Here is a 24,749-nt window from a genome sequence, read left to right as displayed (position 1 = left end):
CCGGGAGATCCACAAAAGCCTTGAGCTTGCGGGAAGGGAGGCTGACGTAAGTGAGGTTTTTAGAGCCAGGGTCCACAATTCCCTGAACACTTTTGCTTCTTCCACCCGGTGGCTTCCAGGTTGTAGTGTCTTGCCTAGGGTCTTTGACTTGGCCATTCCTTGTCTATCCAGAGGTTCCTGGTCCCGTCACTTTGGTGTCAATTGCTTTGCTCTCTTGATCAGTTTGCAGCGCAATCTGTGTTTCGTGGCTCGCGCGGGTAGCTGTTTTTATGGTTGACGATTCTCAGTAATACCGTAGCACTTGCCCCACGTTCTGTGCCCGCTCTACAACAACTCAGAGCCACCCAGCCAATTCAAAGACAACCATTTTTGGAGATAATTTTGTCGAAACATACTTTTTTTTTTACTCCCTCTAAAAAGAAAAAAAAATACTTACAGTGAACACAAAGGACGGCGACAGTCATTCAAGACACAAACCATGTCGGACGATGAGGCCGACCCTGAACTCGTCGAACTGCTTCGGCAGCATATTCAAGGGCGACTCAGGGTGAGCGAGGAGCCTGAGACTGGTGTTCTTCAAGATGCCGAGTATGTCTACGACAACTCGATCGACGTCGCCGTGGATATGCGTTCGACCAAAAACGCAGCAGCTGCCATATACGACGCGATGCAGAAAAAAGCGTATTCCACCGCCACCTGGAGTGAGCATGAATTGCACCCAAAGCCTGATGGCGGTGAAGCCACTGTCGCTTTTATCTTTACCATGGACCTGCTCAACTTCAGTTTCTGGTCTGAACTGCCGGATGATAAGCGCTTTTCCATCGAGTACCGCGGGAAGAAGTGGACAGGCTACTGGAGTTTGGTGGCTGCTCTGCAGAGGGCATTGGAAGAGGGTAAGTCGTTTCCCAGCCTTGCGCTCGGCTTTGTACGGTTCTGCAGGCTCTGGGGTGCCAGACAAATGTGCAATCCTTTGCTCCGGACGCTATGTCCCGTGCAGAGGTCAGTAGTTGATAACATAGCAATACAATTAAGGGATTCCCATCACGAGTTCCGATTTCTGGCAAAGCGAGGATGAATGTAATCTGGAGGTTCTGAAGCAGGTTTTCCGCTCCGCCACAGACGAGGAGATGCCGTTGCTCGCTGAGCGTCTCTCTTGTCTTCGTGAAGCAGGACAGGTCCTATACGAAGTATGTGATTCATGTCCATGGCCCCTGTAGCATGCGAAGCTAAGCCGCCATGATCCCTCTCCTTCTACCAGAAATATTCGTGCAGTGCAGCAAATATCATTAAGGCGGCCGATGGCTCGGCGGCTCGATTTGTCAACATCCTGGCTCGCGACTTTGCCTGTTTCCGTGACGAGCACCAGTTACCAGGCGGTCGCCGGAAACCAGTTCGTATCCTCAAGCGCGCTCAGATCCTAGCCGCAGACCTCTGGGCTTGTTTTCAGGGCGAAGGCCCCTATGGCAGCTTCCGAGACATTGACAAGATTACCATGTTTGCCGATTATCGTATACCGCAGATTCTGTGCAGTCTGGGTTGCATTGGCTATAGTCCTCCTTTGGACGTCGCTATTAAGGAAAAGCGACTGTTGGAAGCTGGCGGTGTTTGGGAGATGCAGTTGAGAGGTTGGTTTCACGACATGAAAAGTCGCCCATTTCTCTCATACACAACACCGCTAACCTTTGTTTGCATGGCTGAAGCCTGCAGTATCTGGTGTGTAGAGCTTTTGCGGAGAGAAATCCAGCGGACGCACCCAGATACCAAGGTCAACGCTATATTAATCGATTTCTTCCTGTACGACACGATGAAGGAGAAAGAGGCTGCTGGGCAGGAGACGGTCCCACACCATAGGACTCGGAGCATCTGGTATTGAGACCATAACATTATCATTTCGTTTCTGTAGCGCCCAGCTACATGGATACGGGAATCTAAAATATTCCCTAGTCAATGTCATCTCACGAACAAGTAACCTTACAAGACCAAAAGCAATTCCTTTGCCAAACGCCCGCCAAAGTGGAAATTCCAAGCCGCCAAACAAACCCAAATATAAATATGGGACAACAAAAGTCACCTCAAGAACTGCCGGCTCCTATCGCTGTTGAGTTCATGATCTCATCAATGTATGCTCTCTGGCTGCCCTCGTCTTTGCCAGCAGCTTCCTCGTGTACTAGAACAGCAAGCGCCTCAATCGGAGGGTTCAGTCCCAGACGCTGGGCGCGCATCCACCTTCTCTTCCGTGAACTACCAATACATGGCTTTCGCGATTGTCAGCTTGGTTAGCAGTTGGAGACTCCAAGATGGTTCGGGGTGATTACACTTACTCCGTATTGTGAGCTAACGTCAAAGTATCTCAGTACCTTCTCGCCCACATCGAGATCCTCTTGATGCACCCTTGGTGCTAATCTCTGTGCCTCTACTCCCTTCCAATACTTTCTGATTTGCGCACTGGTGATCTTCTCGGCTTTGATCTCAGCTTCTGATTTCTCCTTGACGGCCTCGACCGGGGCTGGTATCTCAAACTCCTCCTCCTGTTCTATCTGGATCTCGGGCTCTGGGTCTAGTTTCTTCTCCGAAGGCAGCTCTTTCACCAGCGGTGAAGAGACAAGCTTCTTCTTGCCGGCCGGCGCGACGGGCTTTGTAACGCGGTGCGTAAAGCTTAGCTTTGATTGCTTGCCTGCTGCACCCTGGGCGCTGGCGGACCTCCGTGTTGTGGGCATTGTGTATAAGGTGGCAATAGTGGAGATTGATTGAGATATGGGCGGCAGGCAGGGTGGTCTGGTCCGCGGGGTCAAACTTGTGTTGACGTGCAGGACAAGACTGGCAATTAAACCAGTTATAGAAGCAAGCTGTGTGTCGCAATGTTCTGCGAAACCGAAATTGTTCTTCTGCAAGATGGAATTGATACTAGGATCTATCCTCCCTCCCTAGGTGACGTGTGTTTGATGTTTGTGGCTTTCGAGACTTTTCATTGTTTGCACAACCGTTTCTTAGCGATCGATAATGAATGACGTTCTTGGTGGATCGGACAGGCATCTCTGAGCGATGGACTCGTCCAGATCCTGCTGTCCTGGCAACGCCAAAGTGACCCGAGAGCACGTGACAGGTTCCTTCTGCGGCTGTAGTGCACGTGACTTTCTCGTTGTACAAACATCCAGCGGTTGCTTCTGATCTGAGGAACCAGCTGACCTGCATAAATCAGTTGCTCGTCCAGTGGAGAAATCCTGTCAGAGCATTACTCTTCTAAATTTGCCATGTTTCCACTTCAAAGCACACTCTCTCTCGACTCGGGCCATGTCAGTGTGTTAAGATGAAAGCATGTTAATGTACTGTACTGTATGCCATCGGGACGCCCTGTAAGCCGCTTAGGTAATGAAAATGTGGAGGCCCGCAGGCTTTTCATTTCAAAATCCGATAGCACCGACAGCCGAGGGTGCAAAAGTGGACAACATTATGACAAGCACGGGCGGATACCACAGGGTCTGTACAGATGCCCCAGTCTGCTGCTGACAGTAAAAGTAGGCGCGAAGCCTGCGATCTGTCGTCTGTTATTTACTTTCAAACCTCGTTTATTGCCATTAAATACTCCGTCTATTCATGTGGGACTTTCTTGCCTACGTCCCTTACCCACCTGTAGACACATACCTTATCTACAGCACCTTTGGTACCTTGGCACTGCACCCTTCGTCAGCTTGTTTCGCCTGATCAGGGTTAGGGGGGGCACGCGACAAACTGACAGAGGTCACCCATCTCCCCTCTGTGGCTGCAAGCCATACCATGTCATCAGCGGGCGACGTCAAGACAAAGTTATCCTTCCCCAGATCAATCCTGGGCCAACCATATTAGGTTCTGGCCATGGCCGGAAAAGCGGATGGTCGAGGGGCGAATAACGCACCCACGCAGCCACGCTCTCCACCTCGCCCGACATCTCCGAAGGTTGACCGAGACCAGTGTGACAAGGCGCGGGATGTCAACCAGTCCCGTGACCATGATCATGATAGCCATAGTAGATATGACAAGACCGGTGCTTCATCGCCAACCACCCGAGACAGCGATGATGACCAGCCTGGCCAGCCTCCCAGGAAACGACAGAGAGTCAGACTGTCATGTTTAGAGTGTAGGCGAAGAGTACGTTTCTTCTCTCTCATTCTCTGCCTGTTCTATCATGCATAAATTCACTAACAATTTCCACAGAAGCTGAGTTGCGATCGATCTATGCCATGCGAGCGTTGCATCAGATCCGGGACTCCTGAGATCTGCTCTTATGAGACTCGACCGGGTCTCGCTCCGCCGGCAAAGAATGGACTCAGTCAGGGGGCACTATCTAGTTTCGAATCTAGACTCTCTCACCCTCCGCCTCCGCCAGGGGAATATCGAAGGGACTCTATCCTATCTCGAGACAGCGATCGAATACGTCGTCTCGAGAGCGAAGTGGCTCAGCTGAAGAACCTTCTTCTGGCCAAGGTCGGCGGCAGCTCGTTTGATGGAAGTGCAACTCTGGCAGATGGCTCACCTGCCGAGCACCCGAAGCCGGACTACGCCTCCGAAATAGTGCCTGGGACACCACCTCCTCGTCCGCCCAACAACCCCGAGCAGGACAATGCTGCCGAGGAGGATGAGCTTCGGTTCTTCCGAGGCAAAGAGTTTAAAACTCGCTACTTTGGCCCCCACAATGCCTACATGGCATTTAGTGAGCTGACAAGCCTTTACCCCTTCATGAAGGAGACCGCTGATGAGTGGCTAAGCCCGCTACATATTCCCAAAAACAAAGACCGTAATCAGCGGAAGCTCGATCGTGAGAGGAAGGCGAAGGAGCCAGACCCGACGCTGGAAGCTTTGCTGCCGACCAAGCAGGAGACAGACATTCTTGTTGAGGTTTACCTGGAGCAGTTTGAGCAGGTGTACCGTATCATACACACGCCAACTTTTCGAAAATCATATGCCAGATTCTGGGATCCAATGCTGCCGAGAACTGCGTCCTTCACCGCTCTAATGCTTGTCATGATCTCGGTGTCTTGCTGCCTGCATGGTAACACATCGGGGACACTCGTGGGCTCCGTTTCTCACGCTCATTACATGGCCGAGAAATGGACCAACGCTTGTGAGAACTGGCATAGGAATCAGAGTGAGAAGCATCGGAAACTAATCCACCTCCAGATAGCGTGCCTGATTCATCTTTCAAAGAGAGTGAACATCTTGAAGAAGAAGCGCTTTTGGAAATCTGCTGGAGCGTTGGTTCAAGATGGAATTTCTGTGGGTTTGCACCGCGATCCTAGCCACGTTAGCGATAAAATTTCCGTGTACAACCAGGAAATGCGGCGACGGCTCTGGGCAACCATCCAAGAGTTTGACCTTCAAGCATCCTTCGACCATGGCCTTCCGAGCCTGCTCAGCTCCCTTCATTTTGACATTACCCCGCCCAGAAACATTGATGACGAGGAGTTTGATGAGGACGTCAAATCGCTGCCCAAATCAAAACCACCAAATGTCTACACTTTTTCCTCGTTTCAGCACCTCAGCCGCCAAAGTCTGCCACTTCGTCTTGAGCTTAGCCGTGTGCTCACTGGGTCGCCGGAAGAGCTGGATTATGAGCGCGTGATTAGGTATACCAATGAGATAACGCAGGAAATCGACTCGCTGCCCTCCTGGGATCTCATGGCTGCACCTACCTTGGGATCTGGTACAGCTCCTGGCAGCAGCTTGAGCAGTCAAATTTCTGTGTCAAGCCGTCGGCCGTTGCTTGCATACACGCTCCTGCACATACAGTTGCGACAATACATCATACCGCTACACCAACCGTACCTACGCCTCAGAAAGACAAACTCCAAGTATCAATACTCTGAGATTGTTTACTATAATGCCGCTAGAGATATGGTACTGCTGCACGATAAGTTGACTGAGCAGGGAGTCCGAACCCTCAGCTTCCTTCGAGAGGACGCATTGACCCTGTCCATCAACCTCTGTAGTGTAACCATGCTGCAGCCAAGAGGTCAGTTAGCTCATCACAGAACGATCATTGAGGCGCCATCCTGTTACTGACACCATCTTGGATGACACCACCATGGAATTAGGGTCCACCAATATGGTCATGGTCAACTCGGAACACACCCTCCGACTTCTTGAGAAGTGTCTCGGCATGAAAGAAGACCGCGTACTTCGGTGCGGAAATCATGAGCCGTGGGCCTATTCTATCATGTGTGCTGCTTATGGGCTTCTCGAGGCCCATTTGGGAGTGAAGACAGCCGAGGTGGCCAAGGCAGGAGCAGCAGAGCGCTTCGTGAATCTACACTATCGGCTAGTCAAGGGTGAAAACCCACCCGCTTCATCGATGCAATCAATCCTGTCAAACAGAGGCGCTCTGCAGCAACCGCAGAACTACGAGGGCGGAGAGAGGCAAAAGGTGTGTGACGACTATTGTTTCCTTGATGCAACTCCCCTTCGTATGATTGCTTGCTGAACTGACTTGTTTAAATAGTCCATTACGCCTTTTGCTATTCCTAGCTCTCAAGGCTCGGCAATGAATGGAGTTCACCCTGGAGAGGCTCCGCCGACTCCTTGGTGGCTCAATCCCGTGGTTGATCCAAGTGTAAGGGCTTTCGTACTCTTCTCTTTTCATTACTCTATCTATAGCAGACATAGCAACTTGCTAATTTCTTTTGCAACTTGTTTTGGTAGATACCTGCACTGCCACAATCTTCATTCAATCCCGAATTCAATCTTGAAAACCTCGGCCTTAATTTGAACGATCTTTGGAGTGATGCTACCTTGGGATTCTCCAACTGAAAGGCTACAGACAGTTACTTGCGACTCGGATATAATATCAAACCTAGTGAAGTGACAGATAAAGATGCGAACAGTATCAGATGTACGATTGTTACGATTAATTACTACCGACAGCACACCCACAGTGCGCTCTAGTGCTTATCTTGAAAATCTATTATATTAATTCTACTCTGAACAATAACCCTCTCGGTACATTGCCGCCGAGGGCCATCACGAGCTACCTTGGCACGCTTTTCGATCTCGCACCTAAGGACTGGGGGTTTCCAAAGGGCTAACAGAAATGTGAGTAGATGGGATAGGGAGAGGGTCTGCCACCCAGTCAAGGTGTCCGATCTGTCCACGTCTGTTTCTGCAACCCTTCACTGGGCAGGTAGTTACTGTCGATCGGTTGCTGACCTAGGTTCCTAAGTAAGGTAGGTACCTAGGTAGGCGTTGTTTCTCTTGCCACGGTGTTGGGCCATTTAGGCTACTGCACCTTCCTGCAACATAGTTGGATAACTCTGATTGTAAAGTCGATCGTTCCGAGCAAATGGGTAACTACGCTTATCCCAACTGGACATCTGGGTAGGTACGGTACCTATCTGAAGCGCTATCTTGAAAGCACTGAATTTTCGAGAGAGGATCAGTGGAAGGTGCACTATCAAGTGACATTTGCCAGTCAATACTATTTTCTTGGCGTTATAGGGGCTCTCTTCTCGCCATTCTGGCAAGTTCATGTCCCTTGAGACGTTGTGCGGTGTGCGAAGCAGCTTGGACTGTATCCTTCTTTTAGTCTGTCCAAGTCCTGACATTCTCTTCATGCCAAATGCCATTCTTTGTTTGCCAGAGAAAGACCCGGGAGCATAACACATACGTTCGAGGTGCTCTGCTCTGGCTCCTCTATACGAAATGGCTGTCTTCTGCTGTTGTGGCCGTCGAGCGCCCAATAAGGACAAGAAGTCGACGCCGGCTCGCGATGGGCCGGTGATACCATCACTACCACCTCCTGCTATTCTTCCTACGATCTCACAACCAAGCCAACTTCCTGTCACCGAACCAAGCCCAGTCGCTCACCCGAGTCAATCAAAATGCTCCCTGCCTCTGGCCACTCCGATTCCGGGAGCCCCATTGGAGCTCGCCGAGATCTGCGAGCTGGTCATCGATGATTCCGACAGCGGACCCGATTCACCCCAACCAAGGAGAAGTAGGGCTTCGAGTACTCTTCATTTTGTCAAAACTCACCTACGAAAACATATTTCGCAGGACTCTCTCCAACGGCAGTCTCGGACCACAGTCGGCAGTAGCACCGAGGAGCTTGCTCGCCGGGCTGAACTGCGACGTCTTATGCGAAAGAGAATACAAGAAGAGCTACAGACCGAAGACAGCCGAGATATGGACAGCGATGTTCCATCAACCGTCTTGAGATTGTCGGCACCACTGCCTCATTGTGACCAGCTCCCCGGCGGAGGACCGCGTGACAATCTCGAGTTTTCCGTCATCGAGGCTATCGAGGATGTTGGATCTGACAGTAACCCCGTGGCAACTGAAGAGTCAAATCCCTCCTCGCCCAATCGGGCAAACAAGTCAGAAACTGCGGCGGTAAAAGAAGCTTCTCACAACCCACGTCGAGTGAGCTGCCCAGAATACATGACGTCCACAGATAATCCGCACTCCTTACGACCGGCTTCTCGGGCTGCTCTTCGCGAACGAAGGAACTCCTTACCACCTCCATCGTCTAGTTCTCATTCAACACAAGTCCTGGGATCAAGCGCAACAGGATCTTCATTTGGATCTTTGTTAGCCTCGGAAAATACCCATAGTGTCAGCAGGCAGGCCGTCACGGCGGTCGTGGTCAATGGCGGTATCTCGCCCAAAGACATCAAGCGCCAGACAACGATCGACTTCAAGGAGACCATCATTGGGCGAGCGCCACGTCGTACTTCTCGGTCTCCACAGCGGCCTGGAGTGTATTCCAAGTCCCGATCAAAGTCTCCGCCCGTTTCTGATGCACTCGATCTGGACCACTCACCCATGAAGACATGGCTGAGATGCCAGGAACTCTGTAATTTCTCGGGAACAAGCCACCACGATGAACTGCCCGTCGCGCGCCATGATGGACCAAGCGATGGCGGAGAGCCTGGACAGGTAAAACCACCCTCTGCCGCCGATAACTTGACCCTGCAGCCAGGTGTGGACGTCTCTCCGGTAAACACAGGTCCCAGCGAGCTTCAAGACGCCACCGTCCTTCGTGGTGGAGCTCTTGGGGATGCCGATTGCTCCCATATAGCGAGCTCTGACTGTTCGGTTCATCCACCTTCAGCACCATCATCAGTTCTGGAGGCACATAGATACGGCTCTGGAACAATGCCTTGTTGCGACGGCGGCAACAAGCAAACTGATAATCTTCAACCAAATAACACCTGCCGAAGCTCAACGTCAATGAGCAACTTAATCGGCTTGAATCTAGGGTTCGGTTTAGCAACCAAATGGCTCCAGCCATTTTCCAACCGAGACTCGTCCAGAAATCAGGGCAGCAGGGTTTGCATGGTCCAAGGCAACATCTCAACTGTCAGCCTCCCGGTACTAGAAAGTGTTGGGACCGTTTCCCTTGCACCATCAGGAGCAGTGTCCGAATCATCTAGCTACTATCGTCGTGAGACAGAGCTCTTGTCTATCCCAAAGAGATTTACTCCGGGACGTGTAGTCAAGTTGCAGTCTTCAAGTCGCTTCAGAGAGGAGTTTGAAGAGCAGCATGACAAGCAGTCAACTGAGAGACCGTCATTACTCACACTTCTGCATCTTGCCATGCCAAAAAGAGCAAAACTTGCCTCTCGAGTCCCAACAAGTGATGATGGGGTTGGCTTGGCAGGGGCACAACTCTCAGCATCTGGTGGAGTCCCCGTTGGGAGCAAGCACTTTCCGCGCCCAGTAGTGGCTGTTGGCATGTCGTCACTGCACATAGAGTCTTCATTCCATTTTTCCAACAGACCAGAAAGCACCGAAGATGCTTGGCGGCGTGCGATCAGGGCCGAGGCCGACGAACGTCGGTCTCTCATCTGTGGCAGTAGCAAGAGGAGCAGCCTAAGGACACCCAGCCCGTGCGCCCTCCGCACGGGAGAGGGTTCAAGATTAAGCACATTACCAGTGAATGAGTCCAGCATACACAGAACGAGCCACTCAGATATTTCCAAGACGAGAACGTCAATAAGTCAGCAGCAGTACGAATACGAGGGGTTCCTGAAGAGCTCCAAGCGGTCCAACCAGGCTTTGGAAGACTGGGCTCGTCAGAAATGTGAAGCTACTGTCAACACAAACCCTACAGGCGGCAACATCCCAAGGTCGTGGGCGAGGTTCCCATCGCACACGAGACAACAGAGAAATGGCCCGGCCAGCAAGGAGAGCCATGTGCTAGCCAAGGACTTTGCAGTCAAGTCTGAGTCTGTGGATGGCATTGCCACATGGCTGACTGACCAAGACAGCGCCAAGACCGCAGCCACAGCAGCATCTGCTAAGAAATTTACGAGGGGATCTCAAGTTTTATCTAGGAAGCTAAACAAGCTCATGAAGGTCAGCCTCGATAAGCTCGTTCCCTCTCGAGATGCCCGGGGGCATGCTGCGAGCGAAGCTGGCAACTCTGGGCACTTGGGCCCCAACAGCGATCAAGTCCTGTCCAATCTTGAATATCCAGAGCTTCAAATTCAGCCGAGTCCTGGTGCCTTCCGGGAACTACAGGCACTTGAGCATGAGATTGAGTCGCTCAAAGGCACGATGACACAACACAGCCGGCAACAATCGGCTGAAGCACGCCAGATCGACGATGAACTGTCTGGTATCGGTAGAAACTTTGTCTCGATGTTAAAGGATGTGTCCTGTTCGATCGACGGTATGGGGGAGCAGTCTACGACTATGATTGCGCAAGCGCCATTGCCGGTCAAACAATCGCCAACCCCTTCCAGACCAGCGATCGCCCCTACTACGCCATGCAATAATCGGATTTTGCTGTACCAAGAGCTGCTGCTGAGGTCCAAAGGTTCAAGTGCCAGTGAAAGCGAGGTCTTCGTGACCCCAAGTAGCCAAATTTCGAACTGTGAGAGTCCCACATCTGCGGCGGTATCAAGTGCCGGGAATAGGAAAGCTGCTCACTTGGATGATGGTTCGGCGTCGGCGAAGAGTGCATACACAGTAATCACAGGATGCGCAAGAGATGGAGGGGCGGATACAAGGCCCTCGTTGCAGGCTCCCACGCATCAAAAGACTTCATAGTATATCAACATCGCAAGACGCTAAGACTAGTAAGCTTTTGTAGCAACATGCTGGTTTTGGCTGGCTATTTGCAGCTCAACATAACGAGACCTTTTACCTCTCGACAAGAGTATTGTCATCCATCTACGATAAACACATTCTTCTACAGCTAATACGCCTATGACCAGAGTTCATTTACAGACCACGAGGACTCCTTTGAGTTGGTACTGGCATGGATTGAGAAGTGACAGACGGCTCTTCTGAGATCAGTTGGAGATGCGAGACGACAGATGAACCTTTTATGCCAAGTAGAGCTTGACTGTGGGTGCTGTATCAGGATTTATCTATACGGATACGATTGAAGAGGGTTTTTTTTTCTTTTCTTTTTTGTTTCGCTCTCTGTCTCTCTCTCTCTCTCTGTGGCTTCTCTTCAATAGTTGATTTGTGTTTGCACTCATATGACCAATTTCGTTTCTGTCTGTTGTTCAGAAGTACTTGGGGGATAACGATGAGTTCTGGTGCAAGTATAAGATATATTATAGCTTGCACGGGCTAGTCACGTTCAAAAAAAGATAAGTTCCCCTGTCGTACAAGTGTCATGAGATTCTACTTGTTGTGCTCTCTTGAATGTTGCAACCAAGGCTAGAGTTGAGTTGACTGAGTCTATCAATCTTTACCATTTTAAACTGTGGGCATCAGCTTTGTAATGTCAAATCCCGACTATGGTTTCTAGCACAGGTCCAAATGAGCGACTGCCGAGCATCACATCAGCTTCATGTCTCCAGCTGGATGCTCTTTCCGAAGCGCGCATACAGCTCGACCTTGAGCTGTGTCATTTCCTCCCGGATCGAGCCCAGACGGTCCTCGATATCCTCAATCTGGCTCTCTACCTTGGCGGTCGAGGTGCCGAGCATCTCCTGAGCCTGCGGTAGAGGGACGTGGAAGAAGGCGTCGCCGACCTTGTAGGGGACCGAGTCGTCTTCATCGGCCAGCTCCAGCTCCATGGTGACGTCGTCGAGCTCCTCTTTTTCTTTCTGTTTTTTTTTTTTTGGTTTTTTTCAATGGATTTTTTTGTCAGTCTGCCTTGTGAGTGAAGGAGAAGGGGGCGCATCATTGTATTGATAAGTGAAGGCACTATCGCCCTTTTTTTTTTTTTTTTTTTTTTTTTTTGGGTTTGGAGGAATGAGAATATGAGGACGATACTGATACATATTAAATACGAAACAATCAGGAAATGCAAAGGGGAAAACGTACGTTCTTGGCTTTGAGTTCCTCTTGGAGTACAAGCTCTCGTTGGTGCAGACGGCTGAATCTGTTGATCTTGTCTTGGTCCTCGCGGCGGACTTGAACCTCGTCCCCGGCTGTAACCTCGTCTTCTTTTGTTAACTGAGGGGTGGGTGAGATTTTTTAACATTTCATTTCCCTGGTTAGCTCCTCATTATTTTTTCGCCGTGCTTTATGGAAAATGTCCCTCAATCAAATAATATCAAAAAAGACCTACCATTCGCCTCTGCATCTTGTCTTTGTTTGACTATTTCCCACCGTGACTTTGTTGACGTCGGGGCTGCTTTCTACAAAATCCCGCCTCCTAGCAAGCTGTTTTGGTGTACTGAGATGTTAATCCCACAGTTGGATTGGTTACAGTGCGAAGTCATTGCCGTTGTGTGCGGCAATACACTGTAATGTATTCTGATTTCTACTGGGCTGCATTATTGCTTTGGTAGGGTTCGGGTTCAACCATGGACCGACAATCTGGCCCTCGGCCATAACTCAATCAACTTTATCCCCACGCGCTTTTCTCGTCCTCCGCATCAAAACCAAGTGAGCTGCCTGGTCGCCAAGGGATGAACAAGTGGCGATAATGGCTCCAGGACGGAAGCTTTATCCACGGGCGACCGTCAAGAAAATCATCAAGGCCGAGTCCGATTGCAATGTTAGCAAGGATGCCGACGTCACGGTCAGTGAGGCCCCAAGCCGCCAGCATCCTGGACGCGTCTTGACTGCTTTTCATCACGCGCGGTATCGTATTCACATTGTTTCCCCACTAATACCCGTTCAATCTAATTGATAGATATTCGTCGACTATATCCGCTTCTTGCAGACGTAAGCAAAAACAATGCATTCCCATATTTCCATGGAATCTTTATCGCCACGCTGACACAAGGAACGTTTTTTTTACTTATTTGTTCTCAGTGTGGTGAAGGAAGCAGCAATTGAGAGCAAAAAGGCTGGCGAGAAAGGCATCACTCCAAGGAGCGTCAAGAAAGTCACGCCAGTGAGTAACAAAGCACCCCAACTGTTTTTTGCCACTACATGGAAGAGTTGACCAGCAATCTTCGACATTTAGGACTCGCTCTCCAAATTCAAGCTATGAATACCAAGTGATTGTATCTAGTTTTATGATGCCCATCTGATATGGGCTGCGAAGAGGAGCATTGCGACAATTGAGCTGCGGCTGGTGGGTGTATAAGCATCATTCACGACTGGGATTCTAGAACAGGAACCCCATCAGTGCTAGTCTAGTCTAGCAACCGTCGTGTTCAAGCATGCTCTTGTTATGCACGCCTTGCTCCTTACATCTTCAGGCTAGTCGCCCTAAGTGAACATACGAACAATGTAATTACAACGAACATAATGTGGGAAACGTTATATAGCATGCATTCCTCCTCCGTCATGACCCATTCAGTACTAATTAGTATCTTACCTGCGTTGATATTAAATGCTAACTTTAATCTGATCGCAAATTTCAATCGCAAACTAGTAGCAAGTGAATCGCAATTGAATTGCCATTAGATCGGGCAGATACGGCGCGAACTTGAGTGTGAGTGCCATACTTGTGGTACATGGCTAGGACAGGACCAGCCATATAGCGTGGCCCCTTGATTCGCTCGCTACTGATTCTCAGGGCTTCTCCACGGTTCTTTTCCACCTCCAAGGGTCTGCATTTTACCGTCACTATCGTAAATACCAAGCAATAGCATCATCCCACAGTACTATGGTACAAGGAATGGGCCCGTGCTTCAGGTTAGGGCGGGTACCTACTCAGTGCTCCCTGTTAAAGCAGGGGTGTGGGGTGTTAAGATCCGAACCAGGAGCTTGTTTGGCCCAGATTCGAATGGACAGAAGCTGTTCAGTCGTGACGTTTCGGCCAAATTTTTTTGACGAAACAGTAAACAATCCTCACACATTTTGCCTTACCTCCACCGAACAATACTTGACCCATTGACGATACTTGACTCCTAAGTGCATCTTTCAGACCACCTATCACTCTTCTCCAAGCCTCCGATTTCAAAACTACAGCCACTATCTGTCCTTTCAAGAGCAGCTTGCATCTGCACGCGACCTGCCCTCTAAAACCTCGACAAACACCCCTCCCTTCATAACCTGGACTTTGTAGTGCGCAGAGATCCAGCCCCATTCACCTGTCTACAGGTTCACGCCTTATCCTCTCGTATTCTACATCGAAATATTCAACAATGGCCGCCGTTGCTGTTCAGAACCCTCCAGTCCAGGCCGAGTCCAAGTCGGCCAAGAAGAAGAAGGCAAAGTTGGAGCGCACCGAGTCCCCTGCTCCTGCTTCTGTCGGCACGCCCGCAGAAAAGCCCAGCTCGGTAGCCGGTGATGGCGAGGAGGGAGAGAACCCTTATATCCGCGACCTGCAAAAGTTTGTAACCAACTAGTCTTCTCCGTCTATGCACTCAGGGTTATATAACCCCATCACCCCATGGCCATCTAATGCTCACATCGATCGCAGGAACATTCGTAACGTCAACAAGAAGATTGTACGTATTCCAAGTCAACAAACCTGAGCGACAGCTCTCACTTCCTCGACATGGCATTCGACTAACGCACCGATACAGAGCAACATTACCAAGACCGAGTCCGTCATTTCCGAGCACAAGGGCAAGACGTTGGACGAGCTTGTAAAGCTGAAGATTATCAACGCCGACCAAAAGGCCTCCATCCAAAAGAAGGAGGGTCTGCAGGCGCAGCTAGCCCAGCTTGAGGAGCAACTGAGCCAATACAAGAAGATAGACCAGGAGTTCCGGACACGGACCAACCAGATCAAGACCGAGTTGGAAAAGACTTTGTCCGACCGCTACGAGAAGGAGAAGGCGGATGCGGTGGCTGAGGTCAAGGCGGAGTTCTCCGCTGCGGTCGACAAGTCTCTGCATGATAGCTTGCTAGTCATGTCGCAGTTCCTCCGTCTTGCAGCTGCACGTCGCGGAGAGGAGCATGACCCCGAGCTTGACGAGAACCGCGCCCTGGAGGGTGTCCTGTTGCAGGTCTACTCTGGCGACGAGGAAGGCGTAGCAACCATGCTGAAGCTGGTTCAGGGCTCGTCTGAGAAGGCCAAAAGCGTGGCAAACGAGCCTCTTGAGGCAACCTGTGCGTACATCAAACAGTATCTTACAGCCAGTGCTTTTCTTTTTATCTATGGCTAACGTCATTGCGATCCATCCTTAGTTGCCCAAATCAAGCAGGCTGCCGTTGCCCATGCCGTGCCGCTGTACACCGAGGGCGCTGCTGCCGAGTCGGAGATTACTGAACCTGCCACAGACCCCACTGTCGCCAACGCTGGTCTGACCGAGATTGACGCTGGTGCAGATGTCGCTGTCACCAACGGCCATTCCGCCGAGGCTTCCGCCGGGAGTGCCAACGCCGGTGCTCCTGCGAACGCTGATGTGGGTGAGGGCGCTGCCAATGCTGCTGCTGACTCGCAGTGGGATGCTGGCAATGCCAGCATGTCTGCCTCCCAAGAATGGGTCGAGGTTCCGCGAGAGCCTGCCGAGACCGACAACGGTCTCAATGCCACCCCTGCCGCTCCCGCCAACACTCAGTCGTGGGCTGACGATGCTGCAGACCACGCCGCAGAGGTACGTATTTGTGGCACTCACTATGCATGTTCAGAATGGACCTTACTGACTAGTGATTTTTGCTCAGGCTCCTGCTGTCCCCGCCGACCCTAACGATGGTTTCCAGTCTGTTCAGGGACGTAATCGTGGCCGCGGAGACCGAGAGGGGGGCAACTGGCGCGGACGGGGCAACTACCGTGGCAACCGGGGCTTCCGTGGAGACGGCCGTGGCCGTGGTCGCGGTCGCGGCAGGGGAGGCAACGGTGGTCAGCACCACCAGCAACGCAACACCGATGAATCTTAGGATGATTTGTCGTTTGTCCCAACGTCTCCTGTACCTACTCTCTGGTAGGGTTGGGTTCCTCATGACACATACCTCTTCCTTTTTGTCTTCGAAGCGTGCCTTCTTATCTTTCCTATTTACCTTCACGCCCGACCTTCCTGCATCCCTTTTTTGTGTCCCTTCTTCCAGTACCTTAACTCTTCTTGTTTTTGTCTCGGGCCTGCATGTGATGCTATCCTTGCGGCAGAGGACATTATTGGGAATGAAGTGGACACATTCCGCAGGCCTTCTCTCATATTTGTCACTCGTCAGCAACGCATATCACACCGGCGCATGATGTCTTTGAAAAGCTTTTCTATTCTTCCCTTCTGCCCTGAAGGTTACAGTCGTGGCTTGTGCAAGCTGTGGCAACAACCCTCAATAACCCTTATCGATAATTTCATCGCTGGAAAACAGAGGGCCCTTGGGTACCCGTCTAAAGTTCTATCCGAATGGGGTCATTTGTGCTCCATGTTTGGGGACGGCCAGTGACTACAAGGTGTGATATTCATCGCACCTGCCTACTCAGCTGGCCCTTTTTTTTTGTGTCGAAGCTTTTTTTGTAACAATGTAAAACAGATAAATGGATGATCTTGGGCTGGGATTCTGTGGCTGGTTGGGAAATGGTCAGGAAGAAAAGTTCTTGAGTTAATAATAAAAGAACAATAATGAGGCGACTTTGATTGCCACTAATATGGATGCGCCGAGTTTAATCCTGCTACCGCTTGGTGCAAGTGCTTCCGAAGGACAGCAGTGTGGAGAAGGTGGCTACATGTTCGATTTACATCATTGCGACAGAGAGCAAGACGCCTTAACCATGACCAAACAGTACCTTGTTGGGTATGGGCTGCACAGGCACCTCGCATCCTTTTTCGTTTTCCATTAGGTCGTGCGACTAGGTACTTGTGATCTTATCGCATGAATTTAGTACGGGTATCTTTTACAGAGTCTTTCTAGACGTTTCAGACGTTTCAGACGCAACCAGATTCGCCGAGTGGAGGATGCTAGGTTACCATCAGCTCTCCGTCTCTCTTCAACCAGAGTCTTTTCTATTTATTCTTTTTTTTTTCCCATTCACCTTTGCCCAAGGTCTACTCAACTCCCCCACCCCCCAAAGACAAAAGCTCCACAAACCCATACGACTAGCTTCCACTAGCCTCCCTGTAGAACGTGATGCTGCCTCGCGCTCCCGCGGCGCAGAAGCTCTCTGCGGCCCTGGGGTTGCCTGCCGGCTTGGGCAGCCACTTGACGGCCCAGATTGTCTCATCGCTCTCCGAGTGCGTGGCGACGCAGGTGCTGGCCTCGATGGACCAGACGCGGACGCGGCCGTCGAACGAGCCCGAGAGGAGGTACTCGCCCGTGTGGCTCCAGTCGAGCGACATGATCCAAGGACCCGAGGGGCCCGAGGGCGAGAGGTTGCTAACGTGCTCGCCGTTCTGGGTGTCGTAGATGGCAATGATGCCGGCGTCGCCCGCGGTGGCGAGTCGGGTGCCGCCGGGGGAGAACTTGACGGATCGGATGGGTTTTGAGAGACCTGCAGGGAAGAAGCATGTCAGTATTTTGGAAGGATAATAAACCAGTGGGTGGTGAGGGAGTAGGACCCGGAACTCTTACCCGTCAAAGAATAGACTAGTCGTCCCGAGTCATTGTTGAAGACGTAGACGGTGCCATTCTGGTGCCCGCTGGCTGTCAACCTGCCGTCTGGACTTATGTCCACGCTCATGCCGAAGCTGCCCTGGCCCTCCGACGCAGTCTCATACAGATGCACCGCTCTGCCGGCCGGTATGTCCCACACAGCGACCTTGCCGACCTCGGATGAGCAGGCCAGGAACTGCTCGTCGCCATTGAGCGCGATGGCCCACACCTTTGCGGCAGACGGTCCAGAGCCCCACGGGCTCACCGTGCCGTGCTCCTGCCACTCCCCCGAGGCTTCCTGCTGCACCCAGACCTTGACCTCATGCCCGAACCCTGCCGACGCGAGCACCTTGCCCGGCCCACCGGCACCCGCCGCGAGGTGGTGGCAACCGCTGCGGTGGGCTTTGGGGATCTCGGAGGAAGAGAACGTTGAGGCGCCGGTCGCATCTGCGGCGGCGCTGTGGAACTTTATTGCCTCGCCGCCGGATGCTGAGAATACGCCTTTTGGCGTCGTGGCGAGCGCAAAGATCTGCGATGGATGGGCTGTTGCGGGGTAAGATGAGATGATGATTTTAACAATCAGTTGACAGATTCATTAGGTTGGGTTTGGGCCTAGGCGACGGATTAGAAACGAACCATTGTCGATTGTATGGACGGTCAGGTATTGTTTGGACTGTGTTTGGATAGTATCCGGTTAGCTGGTTGCTAGGCTGAACGCTTCGCCAGTCGAGAAGCCCGCATACCGTACCATGATGGCTGCTGTTGGGATGGTGTGTTGACGTTCACACCAATGCAGAGACCAGACTTTGAATAAGAATTGTTCGACTGCTCGACGCCGGGTCCGTTATATCATGGCGAGAAGCCGGCTCTGCAAAGTTTCTAAGGAACGTTGCTGTGACATTGGGTTGATCAAGTAGCTGCCATTGAATTGGGTCGTTGCGTCAGCGCAAGGCTTGGTGGGGTTCCGGAGCTGTCGTGGAGCTAGGAAGAGGCATGGAGCTTTCTTGCCCTTTTCGGGTTTGGTGGCCAAGACTTACTTTTATGCCAACGACCGAGACTCATACAGTGTAGAGCAGGGCTTCAGTTTATGATCAAGGCCTGGTCCTTTACAGGATGCTTCAAGTTCACGGTATCTCTCTTTCTTTTCATGTCTTCGAACCTTACCGTTGTTTTTGAAATCGACCTCTAAATGGCATTGGCGCGTCTAAGCAATATGCGTGACACTAGCGGCAACGGGAAAGAATCAGGGGCGAGGAATCTATGGGAAATATCTTGAAGAAAAATTGATTTATCAAAAGGACATATGTCTACTTAAATTCTTTTTTTTTTCGCTTTCATGTTGGAAAACAAACCAACCCTAGCCCTCCCGCAACCCTTAAATGTACAGCAGGTTGGTACAATATCATACAGTCTTGCAGCGTGCATACCACAGGTAGATCCTAACGACCACCGAGCTGATTCGTATCAGGCGAATAGCAAGATATCGCAGAGCGTCGCTTGCAATTTTGGCGAGTGAAGTGCTGGATAGCTACTCGAAGAAGAAAACTATCTCGGCTCGGCGTGGTCGTCCACTGATTCCTTCAGCGCCTTCTTAATCTCTGTGATGCCAGCATGTTAGATCGAGGAATCGGACAGAATCGCCATGATGTAAGAACGTACTCTCCGTGCAGAAGGGACACAAGTAATGCATCCTCTTCAGACCCCCACATGCAGGGCATTTGCAGATGGCGGTTTGGTCCTTTAAGGCCTTGCCGGCCATTTGTCGATGTCTCTTCTTCATGTGAGACGTCTTCTTTTTCGGTACTGCCTTCAGGATGCCTTCCCATATTTCCCCAAGGAGTGCTGGGATTGACGGTATGGATGGAAGCCCAAGGCTGATGGCTGGGAGGGCGAACTTTACGGACGGGAACAGTGGCATTGATAGTTGCCGGATATATGTGGTCGCAAAGTTGGTCGAGGAAAGGAAAGACAACCGAGGCAGTTGCAGCCTCAATTGCTGTGTGGCCATGGCTGCCGCCGCCATCTTGTACGTTGGGTTCAAGTCGAGGCACCCAATGGAACGGGGACCAGCTTGAAAATCTGCTGGCACCTGAACGCGATGCCCTGCACCACAACCGCAGATGTCAAGAAATTTAATTTGCCCCTGGTAGTTCTCGCTGATCTAGTCCCAAAATCCTGGGGGGTGTCAGGGTTTGCGGGCGTCGTGGAATCGTTGGACCGGGCGCGGTGATCGTGGTGGTGGTGGTGTATTATATCGTTGAATGCTGATCCGAACGTCGCCGTATCGCAACACGGCCGTTCAAAAATTCTCGAGTGAGGACGCGAGGCTAAGCTTCGGCCGGCACGTCAACGGGCCGGTCTCTTGGTCGTACAGCTGGCAGGCCTAAAACGCATAGACGAAAAAAAACTCTCGGGCTGCGTTTAAATTGACAGCTGCCGGGGACCCATTGCTCGACCACCAACCCCTGTAGTAGCTGCAGATTACCCACTGATGGGACGGCCACGCACGGATGGTGGTGGACCAACCACATTCCGTGAACCCTTTCCCCCTTTCTGCGGCCACTCGACCCGGACCCTTGCAGGGAAATTATTGTTTGGTCGTCTCAAGAAGGCGGGAGAGCGAAGTTGTTCAACAAGAACCCAAGTCTCAGTGCGCATTCTTCACCCCCAACGCCAGCTTGCCGCGACTCAATCGTATCTCTGCAAGGCGCTGAACTTTTTCCTCTGTCTTTGAGATACCCCCAATTTGGCTTGACAACATCTTACGACGACTTCCTTTTGTTCAACCGCTTTCTGGCCGCCACAGCCATAACTAATTAATCTGCTGTCCATCACCCGACTCGCTGTCTTACGCCCGTCCCCAGTCTCATCGATTACAATGGCGGCCATGCCTGCTGCCACCATCTACCCTCAGAGCCATGTTGGTTTTGACAGCATCACGTCGCAGATTGAGCGTAAGCTCTTGAAGCGTGGCTTTCAGTTCAACGTCATTTGCGTTGGTGAGTTTTATTCTGCTCTTCTATCCAGCAGAACCCAGTCGAGGTTGAGCACTCGCGGCCCATTAAGCATTCACTCGAAGGGCTTAGCTGCTATACCAGATCAGCAAGACTTACTATTGGCATTGCAAACGAACTACAGGCCAGACTGGTTTGGGTAAATCAACCCTGATCAACACAATCTTCGCCTCGCACCTTATCGAGAGCAAGGGAAGGCACCATCCTGACGAGGTTATCCGTTCGACGACCGAGATCCACCCCGTTTCACACATCATTGAGGAAAACGGCGTTCGCCTGCGGCTCAACATTGTTGACACGCCAGGCTACGGTGACCTGATCAACAACGACCGCTGCTGGGACCCAATCGTCAAGTACATCAAGGATCAGCACTCGGCCTACCTCCGCAAGGAGCTCACTGCCCAGCGTGAGCGTTACATCCAGGATACTCGCATCCACTGCTGTCTGTTCTTCATTCAGCCTTCAGGCCACTCGTTGAAGCCGATCGATATCGTCGTTCTCAAGAAGCTCTCAGACGTCGTCAATGTTGTGCCGGTGATTGCCAAGGCCGATTCTTTGACTCTCGAGGAGCGTCAGGCCTTCAAGGAGCGCATCAAGGAGGAGTTTGCTTTCCACAACCTGAAGATGTACCCGTACGACAACGATGACCTCGACGAAGATGAACGTTCCCACAACCAGCAGATCAAGGTAAGACAGAAGAGTTTTGCATTTCTCACCGACTGAGACATATGCTAAGTTACTGACAAAACTCCAGGCTACCGTTCCTTTCGCTGTTGTCGGATCAGAGAAGTCGATCATTGTCAACGGCAAGCAGGTTCGCGGGCGTCAGAACCGGTGGGGTGTGATCAACGTCGAGGATGAGGAGCACTGCGAGTTTGTCCACCTGCGGAACTTCTTGCTGCGCACACACCTGCAGGATCTTATCGAGACGACGTCACAGATCCACTACGAGACGTTCCGCACGAAGCAACTTCTCGCTCTCAAGGACCCCAGTGCTCAGGGCCACAGCAGCAGACCTATCTCTCCCGCCGCCGAGCGCGAGATGAGCCGCAGTTCGCAAAGGATGACCATGAATGGCTACTAGGCGTCAGGCATTCATGGGGAACATTCGATGGCCATGGCAAAATAAGCCAGGGAGCAACAGTCTGGATTTCATGGTCTCATTGGCCTATACCTTTGGCGTCTTGCCAACAAAACCTTAGAGAAAAAGAGCGATTTGAATGCAACGCGATGAGGAGTCAGCAGCTGACGCGAGTCCGCGGACAGTCTGTCTTTTTGGTTTCCATTTCTGGGGGGCATATGTGGAGTATGGCGGTGGTGATGGCGCTGATCATACCCTTTCGTCGGTTTAATAAACGGTGTGCATGTGTGTGACCTGCTCAATGGGCATGGCTCCCACTTGTTGCTGGGGGGCGCACAGTTACGGCATCTTTTGCTACTTTGTCTATTGTTTCCTTTTTTCGTTTTCGCTTCTTATTACCCCCCGACTTTGGACCCGAGTTATACAGTATCTTTTATTTCTCTCGACTATTTCATAATGATGCATCCAGCAGCCTCTCGTGTTCCATTGGTCTTTTAATTTACATGAGCTTGTTCTAATGACAATTCTGTTTGCGATTAGATGAGCTAGGTGTTTCCATGCCGGCATGTTGGCCAAATAGTATAGTATCCCAGATCTCTGCCTGTAAAATACTTCACATCTTTCAGCCAAGATTTGTTCCTGTTACTCTGCATTCCCATCCACTTCACTATGGTAGTATAGCATCTTCGCGGTTGGCATGGATTCGGCTGCCAGACACGAACCTGTGAATCCACCTCAATCCACCTAGTTACTTTCCAAGTCTCCAACCTGAAGCCCTCATCCACGGCCCACCACTCGAATTATGTCCACCAGCCCACTTGAGCACAATCTACTGCCCTGGTCTTTCATCACTTGTCAAGGCAAGATGGCCGAGTTGGTTATGGCGTAGGATTAAGGTGTTCTCTCCTGAGTATCATATATTCCTATGGAGCAATCCGCGTGGGTTCAAGTCCCACTCTTGTCATTGAATTATCATATGATCATATTTTCACTAGTACCTTTTTCTTTTTGGGTATAAGCTTGTGAGTTGTGATGGCCAAAAATAAGGATGAGTGTGCCAATCACCCGCTCAGATCCTGTGTCTCCTTTTTTTTTTTCTCCCCTCTCCAATTCCGTCTTATTAGGGCGACGGGTTCGGGTTAGGGTTGTGGACCAACGTGGCCCCACCGCGCGTCTCCCTCAACGCGTCTCCCTCGAGTTTCTTTCTTGCCCGAATGCACAGCAAACTGACGGTTGCAACTCCGATTTTCAACCCCGAGACTCGTGATTCGCGCAATGACGCTACCTCATGTCAGCGCGGTCATTTACCGAGGAGGAAGAAGCCCTGGCTGAAGAGGCATTCCTCCCGGAAAGAGTCTGCCCTCCTCGGACGTCCCCGAGTCCGCCCAGTCATGCAAGACAATCTTTGCCCAGCATCGTAAGGGATATTCTGCGGACCAAAACCTGCGTGCCTGGTTCACTTTTCCTTGTCGAGAGCATTGATGCTCAGGTTGCAGTCGGGGCAACTTTGGGGCAGAAGAGGAAGCATCAGCAGCAAGGGACTGGACGTCGGGCCGTGCGGCTCGTTCTCGGCGATGGAGAGCTCTGCATTCAGGCCCTGCTTGCTCCGTCACTGCATTCACTCGTCGACGGGGGCTTGATCAATGAGGGGTGTCTGGTGAGGCTGGAGAGGTTCAGGCTTCGTGTTCTATTGCGACCTGCCCCTGGCGCCCGTTGTGGTCCGCCTACGGTGTTCCTAATCGTGGAGGACATGCTCGTCGAGGAAGATAAGCCCGGAAAGGCTCCGGAATCGAACGAGGGGTCGGGTCTAGACGGAGTGACTAAAGACGAGCGCGGTAGAGCAGTACAGCAACTGGACGCATTGCCCACCCCCGGGGTCAAAATACCCTTATTCTCGAGCGTGAACAATGAGGCTCGAGATGGTATGGAACAGCAAACCGGAACCTCGGATACCCGTACTATCGATTCTCCTCCCCACACCCAAAACAATCATCTGGTGGAAAATTATCGGACGAACAATCATGCGTCAACGGAGGAGTCTGCCGCCCCACACAGAGTCATTGAGGTGGACAAAGGTGGCTCTTCGCAGCCACTCAAAAGGGCCAGGGTTGATACCGAAACCAGCGGCACTGCAGGGCCGTTGCCTTCCTGGGTGTCAAGAGATCTCACTCGCCCGGTCAAACTTACGACACTGAAGACGATTCCTCTCCTCCCATATAAGCAGAACTGGATGGTGAACGTCTTGGCCATTGTTTCGGAACTGTCCGATGTAGAACCTTCGCCTTTGCCGCCGTACACTGGCAAGCAACGAACAGCGCGCTTGGCAGACCCCTCAACCGGCAAGCGGGTGCTGTTGACGGTTTTCCTCGACCCTGAAGACTTCGCGCCAAAGGTGGGCAGTGCAGTGATCCTCCTTGGGGTCAAGAACCACAGGTTCGATGGTGGGAGCCTCAAGAAGTATGCCAGCGATCGGCCCAAGGACGGAGGATCGTGGTGGTTTGAGGATCCAGAAGACATTGACTGGTGCGATGTCAAGCACCTCAAGGACTGGTGGGCGTCAACCCAGTCATGATTGAGATAGTGTCACGCCACAATTCAACTGGGGATTAAGCTATGAAAGTCAAGAACAGCATGTGAGTGGACATGGCGGAGGTGTTGATTTCTGCGTACTAGTCATGTATTGGGACCGACGGGTGCTGGACAAATACCCGGGTGACGGCTCTGGCGATAGTTTTCAAGCATACTACAGACATATTAGCTCGTACTGTGATTTACCCGCTCGTATCGTGCAAAAACTGTAGGCTTTCTTTTGCCTTTGTTTTCTTTTTTTTTTTTTTTTT

The 24,749-nt window shown here is 51.5% G+C and overlaps 11 protein-coding genes across 11 annotated transcripts; 7 read left to right on the top strand and 4 right to left on the bottom strand.

Moving 5' to 3' along the window:
* Nucleotides 1-478: 478 nt before the first annotated feature.
* Nucleotides 479-1,873, top strand: PpBr36_07225 (uncharacterized protein; the record flags this gene model as incomplete). The annotated part of the gene is made up of 3 exons (XM_029894363.1): nucleotides 479-893; nucleotides 1,033-1,187; nucleotides 1,259-1,873. The coding sequence occupies 3 exons, from the start codon at nucleotides 479-481 to the stop codon at nucleotides 1,871-1,873; spliced, it is 1,185 nt and encodes a 394-aa protein (XP_029748259.1).
* Nucleotides 1,874-2,072: 199 nt separating this feature from the next.
* On the bottom strand, nucleotides 2,073-2,717 carry PpBr36_07224 (uncharacterized protein; the record flags this gene model as incomplete). The annotated part of the gene is made up of 2 exons (XM_029894362.1): nucleotides 2,073-2,255; nucleotides 2,322-2,717. 2 exons carry the CDS (start codon nucleotides 2,715-2,717, stop codon nucleotides 2,073-2,075), a joined length of 579 nt encoding a protein of 192 aa, XP_029748260.1.
* A 1,135-nt stretch (nucleotides 2,718-3,852) lies between these two features.
* Nucleotides 3,853-6,780, top strand: PpBr36_07223 (uncharacterized protein; the record flags this gene model as incomplete). The annotated part of the gene is made up of 5 exons (XM_029894361.1): nucleotides 3,853-4,125; nucleotides 4,192-5,986; nucleotides 6,069-6,397; nucleotides 6,473-6,583; nucleotides 6,673-6,780. The coding sequence occupies 5 exons, from the start codon at nucleotides 3,853-3,855 to the stop codon at nucleotides 6,778-6,780; spliced, it is 2,616 nt and encodes an 871-aa protein (XP_029748261.1).
* Nucleotides 6,781-7,668: 888 nt separating this feature from the next.
* Nucleotides 7,669-11,022, top strand: PpBr36_07222 (uncharacterized protein; the record flags this gene model as incomplete). The annotated part of the gene is made up of 1 exon (XM_029894360.1): nucleotides 7,669-11,022. The coding sequence occupies one exon, from the start codon at nucleotides 7,669-7,671 to the stop codon at nucleotides 11,020-11,022; it is 3,354 nt and encodes a 1,117-aa protein (XP_029748262.1).
* A 752-nt stretch (nucleotides 11,023-11,774) lies between these two features.
* Nucleotides 11,775-12,517, bottom strand: PpBr36_07221 (uncharacterized protein; the record flags this gene model as incomplete). Its single annotated transcript, XM_029894359.1, has 3 exons — nucleotides 11,775-12,035; nucleotides 12,256-12,387; nucleotides 12,503-12,517. The coding sequence occupies 3 exons, from the start codon at nucleotides 12,515-12,517 to the stop codon at nucleotides 11,775-11,777; spliced, it is 408 nt and encodes a 135-aa protein (XP_029748263.1).
* A 345-nt stretch (nucleotides 12,518-12,862) lies between these two features.
* On the top strand, nucleotides 12,863-13,375 carry PpBr36_07220 (uncharacterized protein; the record flags this gene model as incomplete). The annotated part of the gene is made up of 4 exons (XM_029894358.1): nucleotides 12,863-12,994; nucleotides 13,073-13,104; nucleotides 13,195-13,276; nucleotides 13,349-13,375. The coding sequence occupies 4 exons, from the start codon at nucleotides 12,863-12,865 to the stop codon at nucleotides 13,373-13,375; spliced, it is 273 nt and encodes a 90-aa protein (XP_029748175.1).
* Nucleotides 13,376-14,477: 1,102 nt separating this feature from the next.
* Nucleotides 14,478-16,161, top strand: PpBr36_07219 (uncharacterized protein; the record flags this gene model as incomplete). The annotated part of the gene is made up of 5 exons (XM_029894357.1): nucleotides 14,478-14,665; nucleotides 14,756-14,783; nucleotides 14,862-15,390; nucleotides 15,469-15,878; nucleotides 15,946-16,161. The coding sequence occupies 5 exons, from the start codon at nucleotides 14,478-14,480 to the stop codon at nucleotides 16,159-16,161; spliced, it is 1,371 nt and encodes a 456-aa protein (XP_029748806.1).
* Nucleotides 16,162-17,321: 1,160 nt separating this feature from the next.
* Nucleotides 17,322-18,487, bottom strand: PpBr36_07218 (uncharacterized protein; the record flags this gene model as incomplete). The annotated part of the gene is made up of 3 exons (XM_029894356.1): nucleotides 17,322-17,713; nucleotides 17,794-18,357; nucleotides 18,451-18,487. Coding segments are annotated over 3 exons (993 nt in total), but the record flags the coding sequence as incomplete, so codon positions are not given.
* Nucleotides 18,488-19,359: 872 nt separating this feature from the next.
* PpBr36_07217 (uncharacterized protein) lies at nucleotides 19,360-19,837 on the bottom strand (the record flags this gene model as incomplete). Its single annotated transcript, XM_029894355.1, has 2 exons — nucleotides 19,360-19,412; nucleotides 19,474-19,837. 2 exons carry the CDS (start codon nucleotides 19,835-19,837, stop codon nucleotides 19,360-19,362), a joined length of 417 nt encoding a protein of 138 aa, XP_029748275.1.
* Nucleotides 19,838-20,692: 855 nt separating this feature from the next.
* Nucleotides 20,693-21,912, top strand: PpBr36_07216 (uncharacterized protein; the record flags this gene model as incomplete). The annotated part of the gene is made up of 3 exons (XM_029894354.1): nucleotides 20,693-20,813; nucleotides 20,953-21,515; nucleotides 21,583-21,912. 3 exons carry the CDS (start codon nucleotides 20,693-20,695, stop codon nucleotides 21,910-21,912), a joined length of 1,014 nt encoding a protein of 337 aa, XP_029748274.1.
* Nucleotides 21,913-23,197: 1,285 nt separating this feature from the next.
* PpBr36_07215 (uncharacterized protein) lies at nucleotides 23,198-24,481 on the top strand (the record flags this gene model as incomplete). The annotated part of the gene is made up of 1 exon (XM_029894353.1): nucleotides 23,198-24,481. The coding sequence occupies one exon, from the start codon at nucleotides 23,198-23,200 to the stop codon at nucleotides 24,479-24,481; it is 1,284 nt and encodes a 427-aa protein (XP_029748804.1).
* Between the last annotated feature and the right edge of the window lie 268 nt (nucleotides 24,482-24,749).

Source organism: Pyricularia pennisetigena, chromosome 1 (genome assembly GCF_004337985.1).
Source record: "Pyricularia pennisetigena strain Br36 chromosome 1, whole genome shotgun sequence".
In the NCBI taxonomy this organism is placed as follows: domain Eukaryota; kingdom Fungi; phylum Ascomycota; class Sordariomycetes; order Magnaporthales; family Pyriculariaceae; genus Pyricularia; species Pyricularia pennisetigena.
This window is presented reverse-complemented; position numbering and strand designations above follow the sequence as displayed.